Genomic DNA, 21,838 nt, shown 5'->3' with positions numbered 1-21,838 from the left:
TGTGACAGAAAAGCTAAAAATTAAAAAGGTGTCAGTTTTAGTCAGATAAATTTATGAAGTTAATATGATTTTAAAAATAGTTTTCTTTTTTTTAGTGGTCAAGGGAAACATAATACAATTAAATTAAGTTTATTTGAAATAAGAATTCCACTGGCAATGGCAAAAAAGGAATTGAAAATTAATAGTAGTAAAGGAGAATCACCACTTCCAGGTATTAATCCATATTATAAAATACAGTGAAAACAGTGAGTTAATGCATCCAGGAAGGCAGACAAATTTATTAATGGAAAAGATATAAAGTGAAAAAATGTGTCTGAATTAACAACAACAATGAAAAAGGCTGTATCTATTAACGTGTAATTCCAGTTCAGTGGGATGATTGTTTAGGATGAAAAAAAAGATTGATCTCACTGAGACTATGGACCAAAATTAAATTTTGATGGATGAAAAGGTTAAATAAAAAAGAAACCATGAGAAAAATGGGAGCACAAGGCTTTCATCCTGGGGTGAGGAGGCTGTAATCATACAAGTAAACCAAGAACTTTAATTAAACATTAATCAGCCTGACCTGATCCGCTGAATTTGTCTCTGTTTCACAAAAGACAATATACCCTTTAAATAAAAAGTGCTGTTATAAATCAACAAGAAAATTGACGATAGTCCTGAATATGTAATTCATAAAAGCAGAAATACAAAAACCAAGAAACATATTTTAAAAAGTTCAACCTTAATAATGATTCAAGAAATGAATTTAAAATAACAGTGAAATAACACATTTTTGTCTGGTTTAATTATTATTATTATTTAATGATAATACTTAACCAAGATCACAAATGAGAGGCCACGTCATATTAAACATTGCTGACAGCGGAGTAATGTAGCACAACATTTTTTACAGACAATTTGTCAATATTCATAAAGGTACTTAAACTGTTCACATCTTTTAACATTAGTAATTCTGTTTTTAAAATATTTTCCAAAAGAAATTTAGGGAATAGAAATAAGTTTTTAGCAAATTGTGAAATATGCTTAGTATGCAGCTATTGAAATTCATGTCTCTCTATGGCACTTAGGTGAGTGTGTGTTTATATACGTATATATGAATATATATGTATTTATTTTAAATGAGTAGTTACATAGAAAAGCATTTATATGTAGACAAACAAGACATAGATTACAAAGCTAAAAGTCAACACTGTGGAATCTCTGAGTTGGTAGCATTCCTGGCTGTTTGTTTTTAAAATACTTACTGAATTTTCCATTATTTTCAAAATAAATATGTATTATCTTAAAAAGCATAAAAATTTTTGTTTGAAAAATAATGCAAAACCTGTAGAAATAAAGATCCATTTACGGAATAATTGAAGAACATGTCTCGATTTTCAAAATTCACTTTTTTAATGCATTGATATTCCCTTCATTGAAATTTGCTTTTATTTATTTTTTCAGTGAAGTCTGGCAATTTTCTCTCCCCAATTATGTAAGAATGGTTTTTGGACACTTGGCAATGTGAGTTTATAGCAGAATGGGAACAAGCATGTACTTACCCATTGTCTGGAAATTAAGTGCCACCATCTGACAACCTGCATTCCAGAAGAGCTGAGGCATATAGTTGGATGAATCCACACGTGTTCCTTTTGGATATATCCTGCTAAGCTGCATTTTGTTATATCTGGACCATCATGTTAAGTAGTGAATACAATTATAAAAATATTTAGTCAATAATAGTAACTAAGAAGCTACCTTCCATCTTTCTCCATTTGGAAAATGAAGTAAATATTGATGATCTCGTTGGGCTACTTTGGGATATTTAGTGTTAATTTTATGAAAGAAATTAAATAGGCTGTTTCATTTTATTTTAGTTCATGCATAATAGCAAAAATTTTTGTTGTCAGTAATATCAAATATGCAAAAAGCTTTCTAAACAAACAGAATAAGTATGCTCTTATCACATAGGCATAGCATCACCTTTGCAGAGCCCCGTGGGTAAAAGTCAATGGGGTAGCAAAAAGTGGCTGAGCCAAAGTCAATGTGATTTTGTGGAGAGTATTAAGGACAGACTTAATGACTAAGGACACACAAGGAGGCTGGAATGTGTTAAATCATTTGAAAGAATGATATTGTGTTTGGCAGAAGTAGATAATATGCACTGTATAGCTATTTTTGAAATGCTGTCTGCTCATTTTTATTAATTTTCTCTGGGAATGCTATTTGCCAAGACTGTGGTACTCTTTATAATTGATAGCAAGGTCAATGTACCATGGAAGTTTCTGATCTTGCTTAATATTTTGGTTCCTATCATCATCAGTTTTCTATCCTAAGAATCTTGTAGTTGTTGGACCATGCTATGTCTTTAAAACATGACTGACTAGTTCCTATCACCAAGTTAGGTGAAGGTTGGTTAGGGTTCTGAGCTAGGCAAAATGAAATTGAACCTCAACTCTCAAACTTGCTAGCTGAATAACCTTGGACAAGTTATTTTGTCTTTCTGTGTCTCAGTCTCCTCATCTATAAAATAGATTTAACAATTTCTATGTCATAGGACTATTGTGAGGATTAAATGAGATAAGACAAGATCTATCACACAGTCAATAAGGAATACTAACGATGATAATTTTCTAGCAGGACTTTATTTATGGAGTCAACGTTTGTTTCTTCTTCCATTGATGCATTTTAAAGGTTAACTTTATTCTAGGACTTATTACATGAAATTGAGCACTTTGTGATATTTACTGTTAATTTTATGAAAGAAATTTAATAGCCTGTTTCACTTTATTTTAGTTCATGGATAATAGCAAAAATTTTTGTTGTCAGTAATATCAATAAATCCAGTCTTAGTAATGTATATTTATATTTACAATGTCATCATCATCATCCCTACTATTTGGACATATAGTACATATAAGTATGTGAGATGCCAAGTCAGGTATATATTTCTTTACATGTATCTTATATATGTGTAAAGTATGCACACTCATGTTACATATGTTGTACCTAATCCAAAGAGCAAACCATAAAGCTAGTATAATTATTTCTGCTTTATAGACAAGGAAAGTCAGGATTAAGCAAATTGCCTAAAGACACAGAGCTTGGTGGTGTGAAGGCAACCCTGAAATCTAGGCTTCCTTTATTCCAAGACCAGTTTTTTGTTCTATAGGCCAGACTACCCTGCCCCAGCATTGTATATGATACCTGAAACTATTTATCCACCCCAGGCTATATACGTAAGCCATTTTATGCATCTTTCTCCTTATTAAAAAACCAAATGAACAAATAGCACAAGACTTCAGCTGTGTTCATTCTGCAGTCATTCGTCAAATCAAGGATACTCTACAAATTCCACTGGAGACTTGGTGAGTTGTTCAAGTCCTTTGGTTTCCACGAAGGAAGACATTTCAAAACTTTTATTTCTTTCTGAGTTAAGCAACAACAAAACAAAAAAGGGGAAGGTGAGAAATACAATTCATTGTTATAAATTATAACATTATAAAAGAAATGGGTAAATATTCAGTGAAGTTGAGGGCAAATAATCCTCAATGTAACTTCAATATTTAATTTTTTTTTCTAGTGCACTATTTACCTGTAACAAAAGTTGAGTCTTGTTAGTTGTCTTTTCTAACGTTTGCTACTTGGGTCAGAGCTACTTATGCTTTTGTAATTTAGGGACATGAATGAATTTTAGATGAGTATAGTGTGGCAATAAAAAAATTGTCAAAAGAGCAGGGACCCCGTGGGAATCTTTTGTTCTAAATTCACCCAGATTTTTTTCTTAGGGCCAATATGGGGTTTAACAAAAGAGACCATGGGAATGTTTGTGCTAGGTGCTGACTATCTCTTTCATACCCACATTGCCACCTTATCAGTTTGTATATACTTTTTTGGTTCAAATAACTAATATGACAGAATTATGGTCTTTCAAAACAGAAAGATCCTTGGAAATTTTCCAGTCTCATGGCGTCATTTTCATATTAGATACATGATATGGCTTGGGTGTGTCCCCACCCAAAATCTCCTTGAATTGTAATACCCACAGTGTCAAGAGGGGGGTTACCAAGTGGGGGTAATTGAATTATGGGCGTGGTTCCCCTGTGTTGTTCTCATGATAATGCATTAGTCTCATGAGAGCTGATGGTTTTATAAGCATCTGGCATTTCCCTTGTCTGTACTCATTCTCTCTCCTGCTGCCCTGTGAAGAGGCGCCTTCCGCCATGATTGTTAAGTTTCCCGAGGTCTCCCCAGCCATGCAGAACTGTGAGTCAACTAAACCTCTTTTCTTTACAAATTACCCAGTCTCGGATATTTCTTCATAGCAGCACGAGAAGGGACTAATAAAGTATAAAATAAAATGGAGGCCAGAGAGGAGGATGTGCTAAACACAAGAGAAACATTTTGAAAGTGAAATTCAAGCCTCCAATTAGAGTGAGAGAAACAAAACAAAGTTATCTTAGTTTAGAAAGACCGAGAATCACTTTCTCTACCCTCATCCCCACTAAAAACCAACTATTATGAGCAGTATTTTAGATAAGTATAGCACAGGGTGGTTATATAGCTCTGAATTTTTTTAAACTGAGTTATCTTTGAGATATTTTCCCTCTTTGACCTCTCTTTCAAAATTAAAACCTCGTTCTTCTTAATGATTTCCAGGCTTCGTCATCCATCTTCTCACCTTCTCCAATCCACTCTAAGGCAAACCTTGGCTTCTCTTATTTTGGTCCATCATAAATCTACCTTTATATGACTTATTAAATTAACATAACTATTAATTAAAATTCAGTCAACATTAATAGGTACTTGGTAAAATATGTTGAATATTCTTTTTTTAAGGTTATAAAATGATATTAAACACAAGGAGAAAAGTGCTTGTTTGTGAGTCTAGCTGGCGCTGTTGTTTCCAGGTTCTGAAGAATCTAAATTTATTGGCTCTTTCTCACACTTGGCTACTCGTCTTGGAACTTTTAACTAATGAGTTAGAGAAACTCATTGCAGCCAATGAAATTACAGTGATATAAAAATAACTACGCTAGGATGTTTCAAAGAAAACAACTTGTAAGAAACATCAGAAATTAGGACATCGAATTAAATGTTGAGAAATCATTATATATAAACTCTTGGAAGTTGAATTCTTTGTTGTAGAGATCTAGATTGCATATACCACTAAGTGAAGACTTTTTGTAAAATTATACAAATATAAACAAGCGTGTTTGGTAGAGGCTTGGATTTTGATATAGCTGCAAAGCCATCCTTGATTAGAAGCTAGTACATTTAGGCAACATTTCTGTTTTTAAGGGCACACCCTTATAAGCGGCTAGTAAGTTTCAAGGATTCCCTTAATCTGATAGCATCTTACACTTCATGTAAATACAAGGGGCATTTTCACAAAAGAACCCTTTTGTCTGGGTAAAGATGATATTTTTCTTTGCACAAGTGTGGATGTATAGTTGAATAAAGGGAAAACACAAAGTGATGTGAAGTTAATGCATTTTCTTCTAAATATATAAATGTGCTGGACAAATGGAACATAGATAAATTGGTTCTATTTCTAATTATCAGGGTTCATCAAGTCTCTGCCTGCTTCCCTTCTGGGAAATAGGTAGATAGTTTATTTCAACACTATCACTTATGTAATAGATGGATCTCACTGTGTGTTGCGAACAAAAAGCAAAGTACAGTTCCCAATTAGTTGTACTCTGATACTTTCTCATATGGTTATTTTTATATATTACAATACATGTATATGTATTATATGTGTAAAGGTAACAAGACAGTCAAAATGTACATATATTTAAGACTTCAAAAGCATAAATCGCTCTATTAAGGGTAACATTCTTTGGTCCCATTACTCCGTATTTAAAATATAATCATTATATGCTACAAGAGGGGTTTTTCTCCAGGGAAAACTTACTTTTTGAAATTTCAAATGACTCAAACTTGACTGGCTGAATATAGTTCACCAGATTAGACATTTCTTCTGTGGCCATAGCCTCACTTCCAGCAGTCCCCTGGAAGTAGGAATAAAAAAGAAAACATTTCCAGAGTCAGCATTATATTATCAGTTATTTTCCCAGGAAAATGACAACATGATTCAAGCATGCAGAAAATCATCCCTCCCTTTCTGAAAATTACAAAATGAAAATTCATTACAGGAGAAAGGCAACAGCAACACCTCATTTTATAAAAGGGAGGGAGGAAGGGAGGTGGGAGGTTGAATGGTGGCTGGCAGCATGGCCCCAGCATAATCACTCCCTATCCCCTGCCCCCTCCTGTCCATTTAGAAATGCCTGATCTTAGCCCCTCTGCAGGCCTCAGACTCAGATCCTGCATTTTACTAAGGTCATTGGAATTCCCATCAAAGTTTGAGAAGCACTGAGCTATAGCTCATCTTCCGTTGCAGGGTGTCCATAGGTGTTGTCTAAGGTTAGTAATTTTTTTTAACATTTATTTTAAATTCAGGGGTACACGTGCAGGTTTTTTTTAATGTAAGTAAACTCATGTCACCGGGGTTTGTTGTGCAGATTATTTTGTCACCCGGGTATTAAGCCTGGCATCCATTAGTTATTTTTCCTGATCCTCTCCCTCCTCCCACCTCCACCCACAGGTAGGCCCCATGTCCCTTTATGTGTCCATGTGTTCTCATCGGATTCATAAATTAAGAATTCACTGTACAATAAGAAAATTGTTAGGTAGGTGACCACCAAATGAACGGAAAACTGATAATAATAATAAAAAGATTGCTTTGTGGAAATGGGCGGGGGTAGGTAAACAACTGCTTTCCTTCATCAACATTCCTCCCTCCCTCCCTTCTTGGCTCCTGATGTGTCTTAGACAAGCAGGAAAGCATAGTGCAGGGATTAATGGCTCGGGTTCTAGAGCCAGCCTGCCTGATTTCGAATCCCAAGTCCACTAGTTAGAAACCGGGCAACCTTGGGCAACTTACTTAACTGCTCTGTACCTCACTTGACTCATTTGTAAAATTAGGATAAAATCAGTTCCTACAGCATATAGGGGTTTTTGATTAAAAAATAAGTTAATTTATGTAAAGGAGCTTAGAACAGTGCCTGGCAAGTGGTACTACAATCTCATGTTGCTTTTGCTATTATTAGCTATGACATATTACTTTGATAGAGTTTTTAATGAAAAAGAAAACCAATAATGCAGTGTTGGCACAAGATGGGCCTCTGTAGAGTGATCTAATATTGTCTCACATTTTTAGAAGAGAGAATGCATGCAGATGAGTTTCTTTTAAAAATTCTGGTAGTAATATTTAGGTCAAATGTTAACTGGGAAACATTCATTTGCAAATGGACTATCCAATTAGTAAGAGAGTTTAAAAATTATTTAGAATCACTGATCAGAAATTATACACAATTGAAATCATTCTCAGGAACATATACTTTGCCAGACATGGTAAGCTGTTTTCCTCCTGGAAATCAAAAATCGAAATTTAGTGGGGGAACATAATTAAGCAAAACTTTAGACATTAAAAAATAATTCTAAGAGGAAGGACATCAAGTAAGAGCAGCTTATTTTTTGTTTCATTTTTACTAAATTGTAGAGCTACAAGCGTTGAGACAGAACGTATCTAACAAATTTGAAAGCAGATTCAATATAAACTTTAAAATACGTATTTTTAAAGAGAGACAGTGTCTTGCTCTGTTTTCTAAGCTGGAGCACAGTGGTGTGATCATAGCTCACTGTAGCCTCAAATTTTTGGACTCAAGCCATCCTCCTGCCTCAGCCTCCCTAGTAGCTGGAACTACAGGTGTACACCACTGCACCTGGATGTGTTTTATCTTTCATTTTAACTTGTTTTTTTAAAGGCGTGAGGTCTCTCTCTGTTGCCCAGATTGTTTCAGTATAAACTTTTGCTAAGACAAAATTCTAAAATTCCAGTTGATCTGCTTCTGATTCTCTTCTAGGTTCTGTGCAATTAATATTTTTGAGCTAATCAAGTTACTCGGGATGCCTAAGTTTATCTAAATAGGTAGCTCTAGTGTTCCAAAATTAAAACAATGCAATGAATGTCACAGTTCTGATCATTTTTCTAAACGCCATATCTTCTCTGGACTTTGGAACATTTCATGAGCCATTTAATTGCCTCAAAAATTGAAGCTGGCAATTGGAAGGCACAAATCTACTTTTTGCCACTAGATGGCAGAAAGTGACCATGAGACAGACCCAGGAGCGTACAGGGTGGTGGAATGCCTTAGGGACCAGAAGCCCTAAGTACCCACCTCATCCATTGAAGATTTTTTACAGTCATCATCATCGTCGTCATCGTCACTTTCCGTATCAGCTTCTCCTGTCAAATTTTAATAACAGATCATGATGTCACCATTTCAACATTTAGCTTTACAGCATTTGTAACACATATTTTACCTAAAATCAATTACAGATTTCCTTGGAAGTTGGGCTTTCTGTTTGTTTTAAAATTATTTTTTTCAGGGATTTAAATTTTATTCGTTATAGAAAATTATACTGACATTTTGAATATAGATTTTTTTCCTAAACTGGATTTGTTAATAAATAGCACTTAAAATTTCAAAATTCTATTAAAAAATGCGTGTCAATATTTTTTCTCTATATGTTTTTAAACACGTGGCATTGAAAACAGTTTGCTGGCATTTAATACAGTTTGCTTTCTATGGTACATGTATTCTATTTTGATATACAAACACTCTCTCAGGGTCTCTATGACCCCGAAAACAGATAAACTATCCCTCCTTCATCTTTCCCTCCTTTCCCAAGCCGTGACTCTTCCATGCAATGCGTGGCCAGCACATAGCTCAGTGATCTTGTGTTGACATTTTTCCCAAGGCCAGAGAGGACCTTGCAGAATCAAAGAAGTTAGGAGCTGGGGCAGGAACTCTGGGGCTTTGGCAGCAAAGTCACTACAGAAAAATCGTGAAGGGCCAACTTTATCCTATGATTTGTCTGCAAGCTTATTTGACGGATGTAGTATCACAACGAAGCGCATATTGTAGAAAATGCTAATATTATTTTTAAGAGGGCAGGATAACATGGGTGAGTCCTTAAATATCAGCATGATTGGAAATCTAACTCCATCAGAAATAATTCAGCTTCATATTTAGCCAATATGCAGTCATTTAAATGAATTGTTTTTCCCCTGAAGAATTAATGGACATTTCTGCTAGGTTAAATATTCATATCAGTATGAAGCATTACATTCCTCCATAGCTATGGGCTTCAGTCAGACCCAGTAATATCCATTATATAAAAAAGATTTTCAAGTAAAAAGTCAGCGAGGTTGTTCTAAATTGTTCGAAAGTTCTAAATTGATTTAACTACTATCTTTCAGGGTTCACACAATGCAATAGCACGATGAGTCCAATAGATGGCAATAACGGTTCAACAATGAAGTAACTTGCACCCCTGCCCACTGCCAGCCTTCTGAAAGTTAGCTGCCCTACTCGATTTATATAAATGGAGACAGTACCACTGCACTGTCCTCTGAGAAGCTTATAAAAGTTTTCATTTGGCTGACACAGTTCAATTACTGAATGACAGCAGTGAAAAAAGTATTGCTTAAAAATCTCCAGGGGAAAAAAGATTTCTGGGACCAGCAAGGGTTTTTATGTATTGGATTGTTTATTAAGGAAAGCCACATACAACCACTTTATAATGCTGATATTGTGTTAGTTAATAAGGTGAATCGATTATATTTTGGATAGAAAACGTATCTTACTACAATATTAGAGACACATTATTTTAGGGTATTGCCACTTAAGCATTTTTATAATGAAATTTTTGTCCCAAGTTCTTATTACCTTTTTTTAAAAAAAAAAAAAATCAGAGAGGGGATTCTTTTAATTAAGTAATTAAAAAATTGTTTGGCAGAGCTTTCTATAAAATACTTCATGGGACCCAACAATTCGCAGTCATTTCAAATAGCCAATCAGGTCATTCTTTAGTGTCTGTGGGAAAGAAAGAATTTGTCTTTCTTTACTGTAAAAAGCAGAAACCTGATTTTTCTCTTGTAAATCTTTGGAGGGATATTGGGGGAATCTTGTTGAACTATAAAAAATATCTTATGTTACCCTAGTTCCTTAGGACAAGTCTACCAGCAAAGGGCTGAATCCTGCAAGAGGCATCTGGCCAACAGGGGCCATGATAAGTAAACTAGCTTTGAAATACAATACCTGTCACGTTTTTCAAGTTACTTGAGTTCCCAGTACTGTGAACATCTACGAACCAAATGGTAAATTAGCGGTGCTCTTTATTCAGGTACCTACATATTAAAATGTCCAAAAGTTTCCACTGATTGCATAATAGACAACAGGGCTAGCTTAGGAAATCTACTGAATAACTAACAGATTGTTGCCCTTTCTCTATATTAAGCAATAATGTTCACTGCCTGTAAAAATCGTCATTTGTGTTATGCATCCTGTTAATAAGAGGAAGAGAACTGGTAGTGGGAAAGGCAGATGGTAAAAAACACAAGCACCCACATGCAAAGGAAGACAAGGTTTGCTTGCTATCATTCAAGGGATAGAGTTGTGTTAGGAAATAGGTGTGAATGAAAGGCCTGTTAATGATACTCACTTCCAAACTTCAAAGAGAACATTTTTACTGAGTACAGAAATTATTTTTGAAAAAATGTTGAAAGACATGCACAATAATGATGAAAGTACACATTCAAAAGCTACAGGACAAAACCCTTTCAAAGAATTATATAACATCTGTTGATAAAGATTTTAATCGAAACAATAAAAAAACAGGCAATTGAGACAGAAAAATAGAAGAAAAGATAAATCAGGGTCTCAGGCTACTTTTTTTCAACCCTGATTGTCCTAGAGTTTATATTTTAATTATTTTAAAATCTTATAACTGATGTATAACAGGCGTACAGAAAAGTACACGTCGTAAGTCCACAGTGCAAAGAATTTTCACCAAATAAACGTGTCTGAGTAAATGATATCCAGATCAAGAAACAAAATATAACCAATCTCTAGAAGGCTCTTGGGCTCCCTTCTGGTTGCTTTTCTCCCAAGGGAACCCATTATCCTGACTTCTAATAAATAGCATAAATTAGTTTTGCCTGTTTTTGTGTGTTATATAGATTAAATCATACAGTATGTAGTTTTTGTGTACCTGACTTCCTTTGCTCAACATTATGTTTATTTATAGTGATTCATCCATAGTTTTCATTTAGTTATAGATTATTCTCATGGCTGCATATTCTTTCTTTGTGTGAATATACCATAATTCATTTATCTGTTGACGAGTATTTGGTGTCCAGTATTTGGCTATTCTGAATACCTCTGCTTTAAGCAATTCTTGTACGTGTCTCTTGGTAAACCTAAATACACATCTTTAGCAAGCATATACCTAGGAATGGAACTCCCGAGGTACAGGGAGTGCATATATTCAGCTTTTGTAGACACTGCTAAGTAGTTTTCCAATTGATTGTTCCTATGTTTAACTTATAACTGAAAAACTTCCTAGAGTCAAGCTTAAAAGTTTCTTCCACTTAATCACCCTGCAATCAGGAGATGTCTATAATGCGATTTTCAGATTGCCAAGCTTCTGACTGAACTTGGAAGATAAATCAGACTAAATGACAAATAATCCCAAGGAAATGAGTGCCACTGAATTCTTTTCTCATCAACCACAGAAATCTATTTCACCCTTAACTTAAAAGGAAAAGAAATGATATTAGGCATCCTCTAGGAGCTTCAAAAGATAATTTAAGTAATTTTGTCATGTCACAGATTTTAAAAAGTTCTTTAAAACATGAAAAAATTGAAATGCCCAGAACCCTTCAGCATATCATCAATGACAATGCATCCAGTGCTCAGTTCTATAGTTAATATTTCCCATTATGAAGCTTAAAGTCATATGGTCACTCTGAAGACTATTTGGCTTACATGGTAGCCAGAATAATGACCTCCCGGAGATGTCTCTGCTCCATGAATATGTTAGCTTACATGATAAAAGGGACATTGCAGGTGAGATGGAGTTAAAGACCTTGACATGGGAGCAATTATCCTGGATTATCTGGATGGATCCAATGTAATGACTTGAGTTCTTGCCAGCAGAGGACATTTCCTGCCTGTGGTCAGAGGGAGATGTGACCACAGGAGAAAGGTTAGTGAAATGCAGCCTTGCTGGCTTTGAAGCTGGAAGAAGCCCCAAGCCAACGAATGTGGGTGGCCTCTAGAAGCTGGAAAAAGCAAGGAAACAGCTTCTCCCTTAGCGCCTCCAGGAAGGAACACAGCCCGGCTGACACCTGGAGTGTAGCCCAGTGAAACCCAGGGGGCTTCCTGACTTACAGGACTAGAGGATAATACATTTGTGCTGGTTTAAGCCGCTAAGTTTGTAGCAGCAAGAGAAAACCAGTAGTTCAAAACTGTGCAGAAATAGGAATGGTCAAAGTCCTTTTAAGCTAATTTCAGAGCAGCAAATTCTTTTTTTTTTTTTTGAGACGGAGTCTCACTCTGTCACCAGGCTGGAGTGCAGTGGCTGGATCTTGTCTTACTGCAACATCTGCCTCCTAGGTTCAAGCGATTCTCCTGCCTCAGCCTCCCGAGTAGCTGGGACTACAGGTATGTGCCACTACGCCCAGATAATTTTTGTATTTTTGCAAGAGACAGGATTTCACCATGTTGGCCACCAAAGAGACGGGGTTTCACCATGTTGGCCAGGATGGTCTCGAACTCCTGACCTCATAATCCACCTGCCTCAGCCTCCAAAAGTAGTAGTATTACAGGCATGAGCCACCGCGCACAGCCCAGACAGAGCAGCAATTCTTAAACCAACACACAACATGACGGGGAGAGCCCACCAGCCCCTCACCGGCTCCTGGGGATGAGGGCTCGAACATGCTGGAGGAGTCACTGTAGGTGTTGGAGGCTTGTTCTGAGAGCTTCTTTTTGCCGCTTCCTTCTGATGACTTGTGTGATTTCTTCTTATTTTTCACCAAAATTTTATACATTAAATCCATAGGGCTTGGAAGAGGAACTCCAGATTCCAGCTAATAGAAATGAAAGGCATATTCTTTAAAAATACTGCTCCCTCTTTCAGATCCCCTCCCCAGACCCCCAGATCAGCTGTGGATACCAAATGTCTAGACTTCTTCCCTACCTTCAACACTGCTCATTAAACTCTTAGTGTATCTTACATGGGAGCTAATTTCTTTTCATATCAAAGATATATTTTCATTACTATACTTTTTTTGGCAACATATTCTACATGAAGAAGACCATAGAAATGTACTGGTAGATTTGATGTACTAAATCTGAACATTTATGAATTTTCCAATGGACCATAGAAACCCAATCATCTTGATTTAGGAAAGATAAGAAGGCCCTGGCCTGAATTTTCGAAGGAGGGAAGCCAGGCATCTGCCAGGAGGAGTTGGTAAAGACGGGCAGAAGCTTCCAGGTGAGCCCATGAAATCATTTTTTCAGATGTCCCTTAAAATCGGCAAAATCCCCATCCTGGTACTAGGTAGTTTAGCTGCACATGTCCCTGGCATCAACAGAAGTGGATGAGGTGGCTTCAGATTTCCTCCCAGCCCTAAGATTCAAGCTACCATATTTGCAAGCCTTATTTTGACTGTTTCAAGTTTGTACATCTAACGGGAAAATCAATTTCCCATGAGGGGGTCATTAGATATTGTATCAGAGAGCATGTGTGCAAGCCACAAGATAGGTTACTTTAAGAAAATCTATAGAATGCCTAAGTTAGTCCTCTATTCATGGCTTGCAATGAGTGGAGGGACTGGTATAAACTCACTTACAAATGCATGGAGATTGGGCAAAAGGGTGCAGGAAGGAAAATGCTACTTTAGGATATTTCTGCTGCTTTCCTTCCCAAAGCAGAGATATCGTCATGGCAATGGGCGACCTGAGTTGTGCCACACCAAAAGGTGCATCCAAGGAAATAGAGAACAGCTAGCAGGGACAGGCCAAGAAGACACTGTGCCACCTGCAGTGTCCTGTTTTGCCAATCCATTCATCTCAAAGGGGTGTGACGAGGTTCCCTGGGAGTGAGCAGAGGCCTGTCCTCTTGGACTGTCTCTATGGGCTGATTGTAATTGTTGGGAAATCTGCACTCTTGATTGAGTTTCATCAGGCAGCCAGCGAGAGAGAAGAGTGTGGGAAGAGGAAGGGTGCAGAGGCATTCCTCTACCCTTAGTGGGGCCCATTGCTGGTATCCTCCTTGTCAAAGATTTCATCACCAACTGCATTAATCTTACCAAGAAACATAAATATGAAAAGGAAGTAAGTTTTCCCTCAACCTCATTCATCAATAATGCACACATTCCTTCAAGGACAAACATCAGAACTGCTTACTGGATATTTTTCCAGGGGCTCCATGAGAAGGGCATCCCCAAAGATCAGTCGGCAGTACTCCGCCATCTTGGCTTGCTGCTTTGGGCTAAGGGAGAACAAGAACAGAAGAAGGAAAGTAGGGAGGCTTATCCAAAGAACCTGAACAGGATTGCTTTGTGTTATTAACCACAGAAAGAAGTAATTCTCTAATCCCACCCATCAGGATTGGTTTTTATCATCCTGGATCTTTATCTTAACTTATGTGAATTTGAATAACATACACAGATGGACAGTGAAGGCATTGATGTGTGAGGTGGTTCCCAAGGCAGACCTGCATAGACACAGGTGGAGGGGACAGCAGGTCATCTGCTGTAACTGGAGCCTTGAAATTCCCAGAGTTAGAGGCTCAGTCCCTTTTGTTTAACTCGCTGATTCCAAGTCAATTGCAAGACACTTGGAGAAAGAACCCTTTCATATTTCCATGTAAATTATCAAGTGAAATTTGTAAACCACTTTTGCAAAGGAGTGTTTATGAGGAGATGAAAGAGGATAGATAAGGAAGGATGGCAGGGAGGGAGCTGAATAGGGAAAGAGAGACAACGGAGAGAGAAAAAGAGAGGGAGAGAATCTCAAAATGTAGAAAAGGGCAGACAGGCAAACAGTGTGTCCACTTGGGGAGGGGGTCCCGGAGGAAAGATAAAAGTAGCAGGCACCTTGGGGAAAGGTGTGTGCAACTCATATATACATAATAGAAAAGCAAAGGTGGTATCATTCTGAATATGTTGCCAGTAGGGACCTGGTATAATGGAAAAAGGCTGGCACTGCAGGGTTTGCTGAGCTGAGCGACAAGGTCTGAACCACTCTGGGTCTATAAAATGAGGAGAATAATAACCATTCTTGGAAAGGGACAGAGGATGCTGAGAAGATGAAATGAAGTAATGGATGCAAACGCCTTTGAAACATTAAAAGAGCAGGGCAAATGTAAGATGATTCCACTGTTACAAGGCGGCGTCCGCCAGCTAGACTAGACAAATCCTACGCCCAGTAACTTGTAAACACAGCTGATATAGGGGAACATTCATATTCTTTCAATGCTACTGCTTCCCTTGACCTTTCAAAAAGCAATAATTTTTTTTCTCCTTTCGTGGAATGTTAAATATCATTACAAAGTTATCCAGTTCCTTTGGGTTTTATGGACTTTGAATTTGATCTACAGTCTGTCGAACTTGATTTCCAATAGTTATCTCTACATGCTGCAATGATATACATTTTAGCAGGACTGTGACTGTACTAAGAATAAGTAACAGCGATGAAAAGCCTTCTTGATGAAAATTCAAATTGATCATAAAATGTGATTCTTATTCTTATTTTCATTCCCTTTTCCATGAATGTTTAAGCCTGGATCATGGGCTGTTTTTTTTTTTTTTTTTTACTGGGGTTAGGGGGGTGGTATTGACGGTTCAAATCATATTGAAATGGTCCACAGGAAAAGTCACTATTTTGTACTCATTTTTTTCTTTTTAAAAAACCAAGTGTGTGCTTTGGGAGGAAAGTGAGTTCTCTGGCATTTGAATATGAAACCCCAAAGTCACTGCTTTCTTGGAACTGCAGGGAGAGGCTAAGGAGAGATTCAAAGGATTTGCAACGTCCTCCACAGCAACCTTGCCCCTTCTCACCAGGCCTCTCTTGGTCTGTATGGGAGCTTACTAAATGGCTTATGCGGCCATCAGAATACACTGCCACATTCCTCAGCAGTATTAGGGAGAGAAGAAAAACTGCTAATCAGAGAATTGATCCTGAAAAGCATTGGAGGTCGTTGCTGAAGGACAAGTCATTAGAAACTGTGTCTATGAGACCTTTGGGAGCAGGCAGAGAAGTGGCTGATTTGGTAGGGCCAGCCCCGGGCATCCTCGGGTTCAAGTCTTCTTCCTCCAATGACAACTTGCACAGGGGTTCTACCAGGTCAGCCTGTTCTGTGGCTGCTGCTGATAAGAAGTACAGTTGTGCTGGGATGACATGTTCCAGAGTGCACTAAAGAAATGGCCAGGCCGGGCGCGGTGGCTCACGCCTGTAATCCCAGCACTTTGGGAGGCCGAGGCGGGCGGATCACGAGGTCAGGAGATCGAGACCATCCTGGCTAACACGGTGAAACCCCGTCTCTACTAAAAATACAAAAAATTAGCCGGGCGTGGTAGCGGGCGCCTGTAGTCCCAGCTACTCGGGAGGCTGAGGCAGGAGAATGGCGTGAACCCGGGAGGCGGAGCTTGCAGTGAGCCGAGATCGCGCCACTGCACTCCAGCCCGGGCGACAGAGCGAGACTCCGTCTCAAAAAAAAAAAAAAAAAAAAAAAAAAAAGAAATGGCCAAACCCTCCATTTCCCTTTCACAGAAAGATGCTACTGAGTATCATGGAGCTTTACTTCTCCAAGTGTGGCCCCTGAACCATCAGCAGAATCACACCAGGAGCTTGTTAGAAATGCAGATTCTGAATCAGAGACTCCGGGACAGTGGAGTCCAGGAGTCTGCATCATAACAAGCCCTCTTGATTCTGGTGTGTGTTCAAGTTTGAAAACCACTGCGATTGATTAAGGTAAGTCAGCATGTGCCAAAGTAGATGACATTTTTCCTGACTGTTGGAAATTGGGAGCCCCGAATTATCTTTGATCAAACACCTGGAGTGAAAGCAGGGCATTTTACCTGAATGCCCTTCTCTCAGGATTTTCCAGGGAACCATATTCTTTCCATTAGAGGAATTTAAGGGAGATGTCCCAAATATCCCCAAACAGGTGTCCTCTGTCAGGAAGTCCCCAATCAGGCCCAGATAAAGATTTTACTGGAGCCATGATTATCACTCAATTCCACTAAGGAATCACCTGAGCTGTTAATGCTGCAGGTGACAGGATCAAGTCCACAGTCCCCTGATTCATGTAGCTGGGACCAAAGCCCCGGAACATGCATTTTAAGCCAGGCTGCAGATAATTCTGATGCAGGTGGTTAATAAACCATGGTGGTTACAGCTTAGCTCTTCTATTTCATTTACATTACCTGGGGTCTTATTAAAATGAAGAGTCCAACACAGAGTCCAGGGTGGGGTACAGGACTCAGCTGCAGCTCTAACTTGCTCTCCAGGGATGCAGATGCTGCTGTCTGAGGACCACACTTTTAAGAACAAGAATCTATGTCTAATGTAGACATTTAGAACCTGCCTGAGGGCTGGGTGTGGTGGCTCACGTCTGTAATCCCAGCCCTTTGGGATGCCGAGGCAGGCAGATCACCTGAGGTCAGGAGTTTGAGATCAGCCTGGCCAACATGGTGAAACCCTGTCTCTACTAAAAATGCAAAAGTTTGCCAGTTGTGGTGGTGCGTGCCTGTAATCCCAGCTACTTAGGAGGCAGGAGAATCACTTGAATCTGGGAGGTGGAGGTTGCAGTAAGCCGAGATTGCACCACTGCACTCCTGCCTGGGTGACAGAGTGAGACCCTCAAACCAAACAAACAAACAAAAACAAAAACAAAACCTGCCTCAGAATCAACTGAGATGGACAGAACAAGAGGTAGGTGTCCAAGCAAAAAGTAAAATGAGCTATTTGGTAATCAGGCTATTCATGTTCTCAGTAAACATGCACACCCACCTGATGGAACTAAATCAGAGCAGAGAGCAAATTGAATTGAAAAAGTCAGAGGAAAACAAACCAACTTTAATTGCAGGTCAGAACTGCAGAAATAAAAGGCATTAAAATTGCAATTAGCAAAAAACAAAATCCTGAAGTGTTTGGAGCATCAATATCAGCTACCATGGAGACGAAGTGAGAGGGAAAAAAAAATCACAAATGCATTTTGAACTTCAGGTCATAGCAGACATTTCTGAGCATAATAAAATACTCCCAAGGTGTGAGCATCTGGGGCAGAGGTCAGTTTTTCTGACCGAGGAACTCACTTGATTTCTTGGGAGCAAATCCTCCAGTTTGAACTAAACCAACCTCTTTCCCTATAAAGGAGGAATCTGCAATCCATGGAAATTAAGAACCTTGTTCAAAATTTCACAGCTTTCTGTGGCTGAACATGGGTAAAGATTACTTCAATTGAATTTGGTGTAGAATTCTTTTTATAAAAGTGTTAGTTCACAAGTAGGATGTCAGAGTCAAGTAGGGCTTTTAAAAATATATTTTCAAGTCTTATTTCTAGAAATTCTCAGTCAGGGTAAGGGTGTAGCTCAGGAATCTGCATTTTGAAGACACTTCATGGGATTCTGATGTAGCAACAGGATACATTGAAAGCAGCTAATAGCAGATTCCCTTTTATTGTCTATGGATAGGTGACTTCAGATATTGGCAGAGAAAACCAGAAGTTTCAGTGGCTTTTCTCATTTTTTCTTTCTTTTTTAATTAATTTATTTTTTTTTGAGACAAAGTCTCACTCTGTCACCCAGGCTGGAGTGCAGTGGCGTGATCTCAGCTCACTGCAGCCTCTGCTCCCAGGTTCAAGCGATTCTCCTGCCTCAGCCTCCTGAGTAACTGGGACTGTAGGCACCCGCCATAACACCTGTTTTGTATTTGTAGTAGAGACTGGATTTCACCGTGTTGGCCAGGATTGTCTCGATCTCCTGACCTCATGATCCGCCAGTCTCGGCCTCCCAAAGTGCTGGGATTACAGGCGTGAGCCACCGTGCCCTGTCCTTTTCTCCTTTTTTCTAGTATAAATTTGTTTTGGACGTGTGGCCCAAGTGAGCTGGGACCAGAGTTCTGAATCTGAAATTCCATATATGCAGCACACAGGGAAATAAAATAGTTCATCAGAGATGGCAAATAGGTGTCAGATGTCTTGCTGGTCTATTCTGAGGTCACTGTGTTGAGAAGGATTCTGAGGTTATTTCTAGGGTTAGTGGGAAAGAGTGCTGCTACTGCCTACCATGGGCTCAGGAACTAGATGAAGTGGCTCACAAGTCAAGCATGGGGTTTTACCAGCGAAGGGAAAGCTTATCGGTTTTCTTTGGGTGTGTGCTAGCCTCCCAGGAAAGAATCGTGGCTGAACAATTTTGATATCTGAAGGACAAGGGAAATATGAAGCAAGCAACTCCCACCCACTTCCTCCACAATAGAATTTTATCTTTTAGTGTTTCACTGCCATTACATTATCTCAGTGGCTTGGGACACAATCATGGCATCCTGGAAAGGCTGTTTTCCTGTTTTCTTGTGTCACATAGAAATTATTAATGAACTTTTAATAGCTAAATTTATCATTTTTAAGCCAGTAAGGGCCGTACAATGGCACTAGTCTCTTTGCCTTTATGCACAGTGCAGAAATTAGTTTTCATGTCCAGTTTTTGATCTCTAAATGACTAGTGTGAAGAACTGCAAAAAACATCTTGTGTTTAAGGATTACAAGCCACAGAGGCAAACATTTGCTGGCCATTGCCTGGTGGATGCTCTCGTTGTCTGAATTTGATGTTTTGAAGGCTCGCGATGCTTCTGTTTAGGCGTAGGAGATGTGTTGGTTAAAAGTGTGCATTTTGAAGCCACACTAACTGGATTGGAATCCCATCTCTGTCATGTTTTAGTTACATGGCCTTGAGCAAGTTATTCATCCTCTTTAGGACTCAGTTCCATCATCTGTAAAATGGCGATAATCATAATATTTACTCTTAGAAGCACCTGGGTTTGTGGTAAGGCTTACATGAGCTGAGGCATGTAAAATATTTCAAAAACTGCTTGGCACAAAAATGTTTAATAAATGTTCGCTATTAATAAAGGTTAGCTATTATGTTGTTGTTGGTGGTGGCGGTTGATATTTTTCTGGCTATGCCAAGGGGAAGCTCAGTGTAGCAGGTGTGACAATACAGAATGGAACCATAGCCTTTCATTTTGTCTAATTTAAATAGAAACTTCTCTTTAAGAAAATAAGTATGCCAATCCCAGCACTTTGGGAGGCCGAGGTGGGCGGATCACCTGAGGTCGGGAGTTCGAGACTAGCCTGACCAACATGGAGAATCCCCGTGTCTACTAAAAATACAAAATTAGCTGAGCATGGTGGTGCATGCCTGTAATCCCAGCTACTCGGAAGGCTGAGGCAGGAGAATCGGTTGAACTCGGGAGGCGGAGGTTGCAGTGAACCAGGATTGTGCCATGGCACTCCAGCCTGGGCAGCAAGAGTGAAACTCCGCTTCAGGAAGAAAAAAAAAAAAAAAAAAAAAGCATCCTCAAGTCGAAACTATAATACCTGAAAGAAAAGTGCTCAAGTATTGTGATATGGTTTGAATCTGCATCCCTGCCCAAATCTCATGTCAAATTGTAACCCCCGATGTTGGAAGTGGGGCCTGGTGGGAGGTGATTGGATCATGGGGGAGATTTCTTATGGTGTAACACCATTCCCCTTGGTACTGTTGTTGCAATAGTGAGTTCTCATGAGATCTGGTTGTTTAAAAGTGTGTGACACCTCCCCACTCTCTCTTAGTTCTCCTCCTGCCATGTAAGACACCTGCTCCCACTCTGTCTTCCCATGAGTAAAAGCTCTCTGAGGCCTCCCCAGGAGCAGATGCCACCATGCTTCCTGTACAGCCTGTGGAACTGTGAGCCAATTAAACCTCTTTTCTTCATAAATTACCCAGTCTGTTACCCAGGCATTTCTTTATAGCAGTACAAGAATGGACTTATACGTATTGTTACAGGCCAATTATAAATGAATTGACAGAGATGAGAAATTGTCTAACAGAGTCAATTGCAAAGCAGAACCTAGTTGCAAAGCAAACTAGGTATTAAATACAGCCTCTAGAGATGCCCCTTTGAGTAAGAACAGAAATAGCATGGAACAGAATAAATTCCTTTCTCTTCCTTTGACCCTCAGAAGCGTTGGAGAAACTATGTGCCAAAGGATTACATCATTCGTTGGATGATTGTTGCATAATGAAGCAGAACCACAAGCCGGTAAATATAATATGGATTTCTGGTGGGCAAACTGAAAAAATACAGATAATTATAAAATTGTCACATTTAACTACTTAGAAATTCTTCAAGTTGAAATTTGCTCATGACCAGTCTGCATCTTTAAGATCTAGTGAACTCTTTAAGAATTAGAGAATTGAAGCACATGTTACAAATTACTTGGACAAAGAGGCTCAGTGACCTGGGAAAGACTCCCAATAGGAAGGAGGGTAAAAAGAAACTTGTAATCCAAATTAGGACAGGTGCTGCTGGCTTTTAGTTGAAAAATCTGGCTTAGGTTCCTGAAATGAAAGAGAGGCTTTCATTCAATATGGATAAGAATCTTTCATTCCGAAGCTCTTTAAAGTAACTACATGATAAACTAATATACATCTATTAGATATAAATGTGTCTCTCTTTGGTAATGTGTGATAAAATGAATATAAAACAGTGAAGTCAAAATAACCTTTTCTTTGTGTAGCTCAGCAATACATGCAGGCTATTTTGAAATTGGCAAATACAAATATTAACAAACAGGGGAAAGCCAGTGAAAAGGGGGAATATGGAGGTTTGCTGAACTGAGTTCTGTGTAAGTGCAAATTGGTAAAATGGAATTCACAGCTGTCCCC

General features: G+C 38.7%; 1 protein-coding gene across 5 annotated transcripts in view; it reads right to left on the bottom strand.

Moving 5' to 3' along the window:
* PLCB1 (phospholipase C beta 1) overlaps positions 1 to 21,838 on the bottom strand; it is a 752,222-nt gene that overhangs the window by 154,323 nt on the left and 576,061 nt on the right. For all 5 annotated transcript variants that reach the window (XM_016937425.4, XM_016937426.4, XM_063803337.1 and 2 more), the window contains 6 exons: positions 14,316 to 14,400; positions 12,814 to 12,991; positions 8,232 to 8,299; positions 5,903 to 5,999; positions 3,330 to 3,414; positions 1,548 to 1,672 (listed from right to left, as the gene is read on the bottom strand). In XM_016937425.4, coding sequence (XP_016792914.1) covers positions 1,548 to 1,672; positions 3,330 to 3,414; positions 5,903 to 5,999; positions 8,232 to 8,299; positions 12,814 to 12,991; positions 14,316 to 14,400 — 638 coding nt within the window. The remainder of the gene's footprint in view (positions 1 to 1,547; positions 1,673 to 3,329; positions 3,415 to 5,902; positions 6,000 to 8,231; positions 8,300 to 12,813; positions 12,992 to 14,315; positions 14,401 to 21,838) is intronic.

Source organism: Pan troglodytes, chromosome 21 (genome assembly GCF_028858775.2).
Source record: "Pan troglodytes isolate AG18354 chromosome 21, NHGRI_mPanTro3-v2.0_pri, whole genome shotgun sequence".
NCBI lineage: Eukaryota > Metazoa > Chordata > Mammalia > Primates > Hominidae > Pan > Pan troglodytes.
Note: the sequence above shows the minus strand (reverse complement) of the source record. Positions and strands in the feature narration are given on the sequence as shown.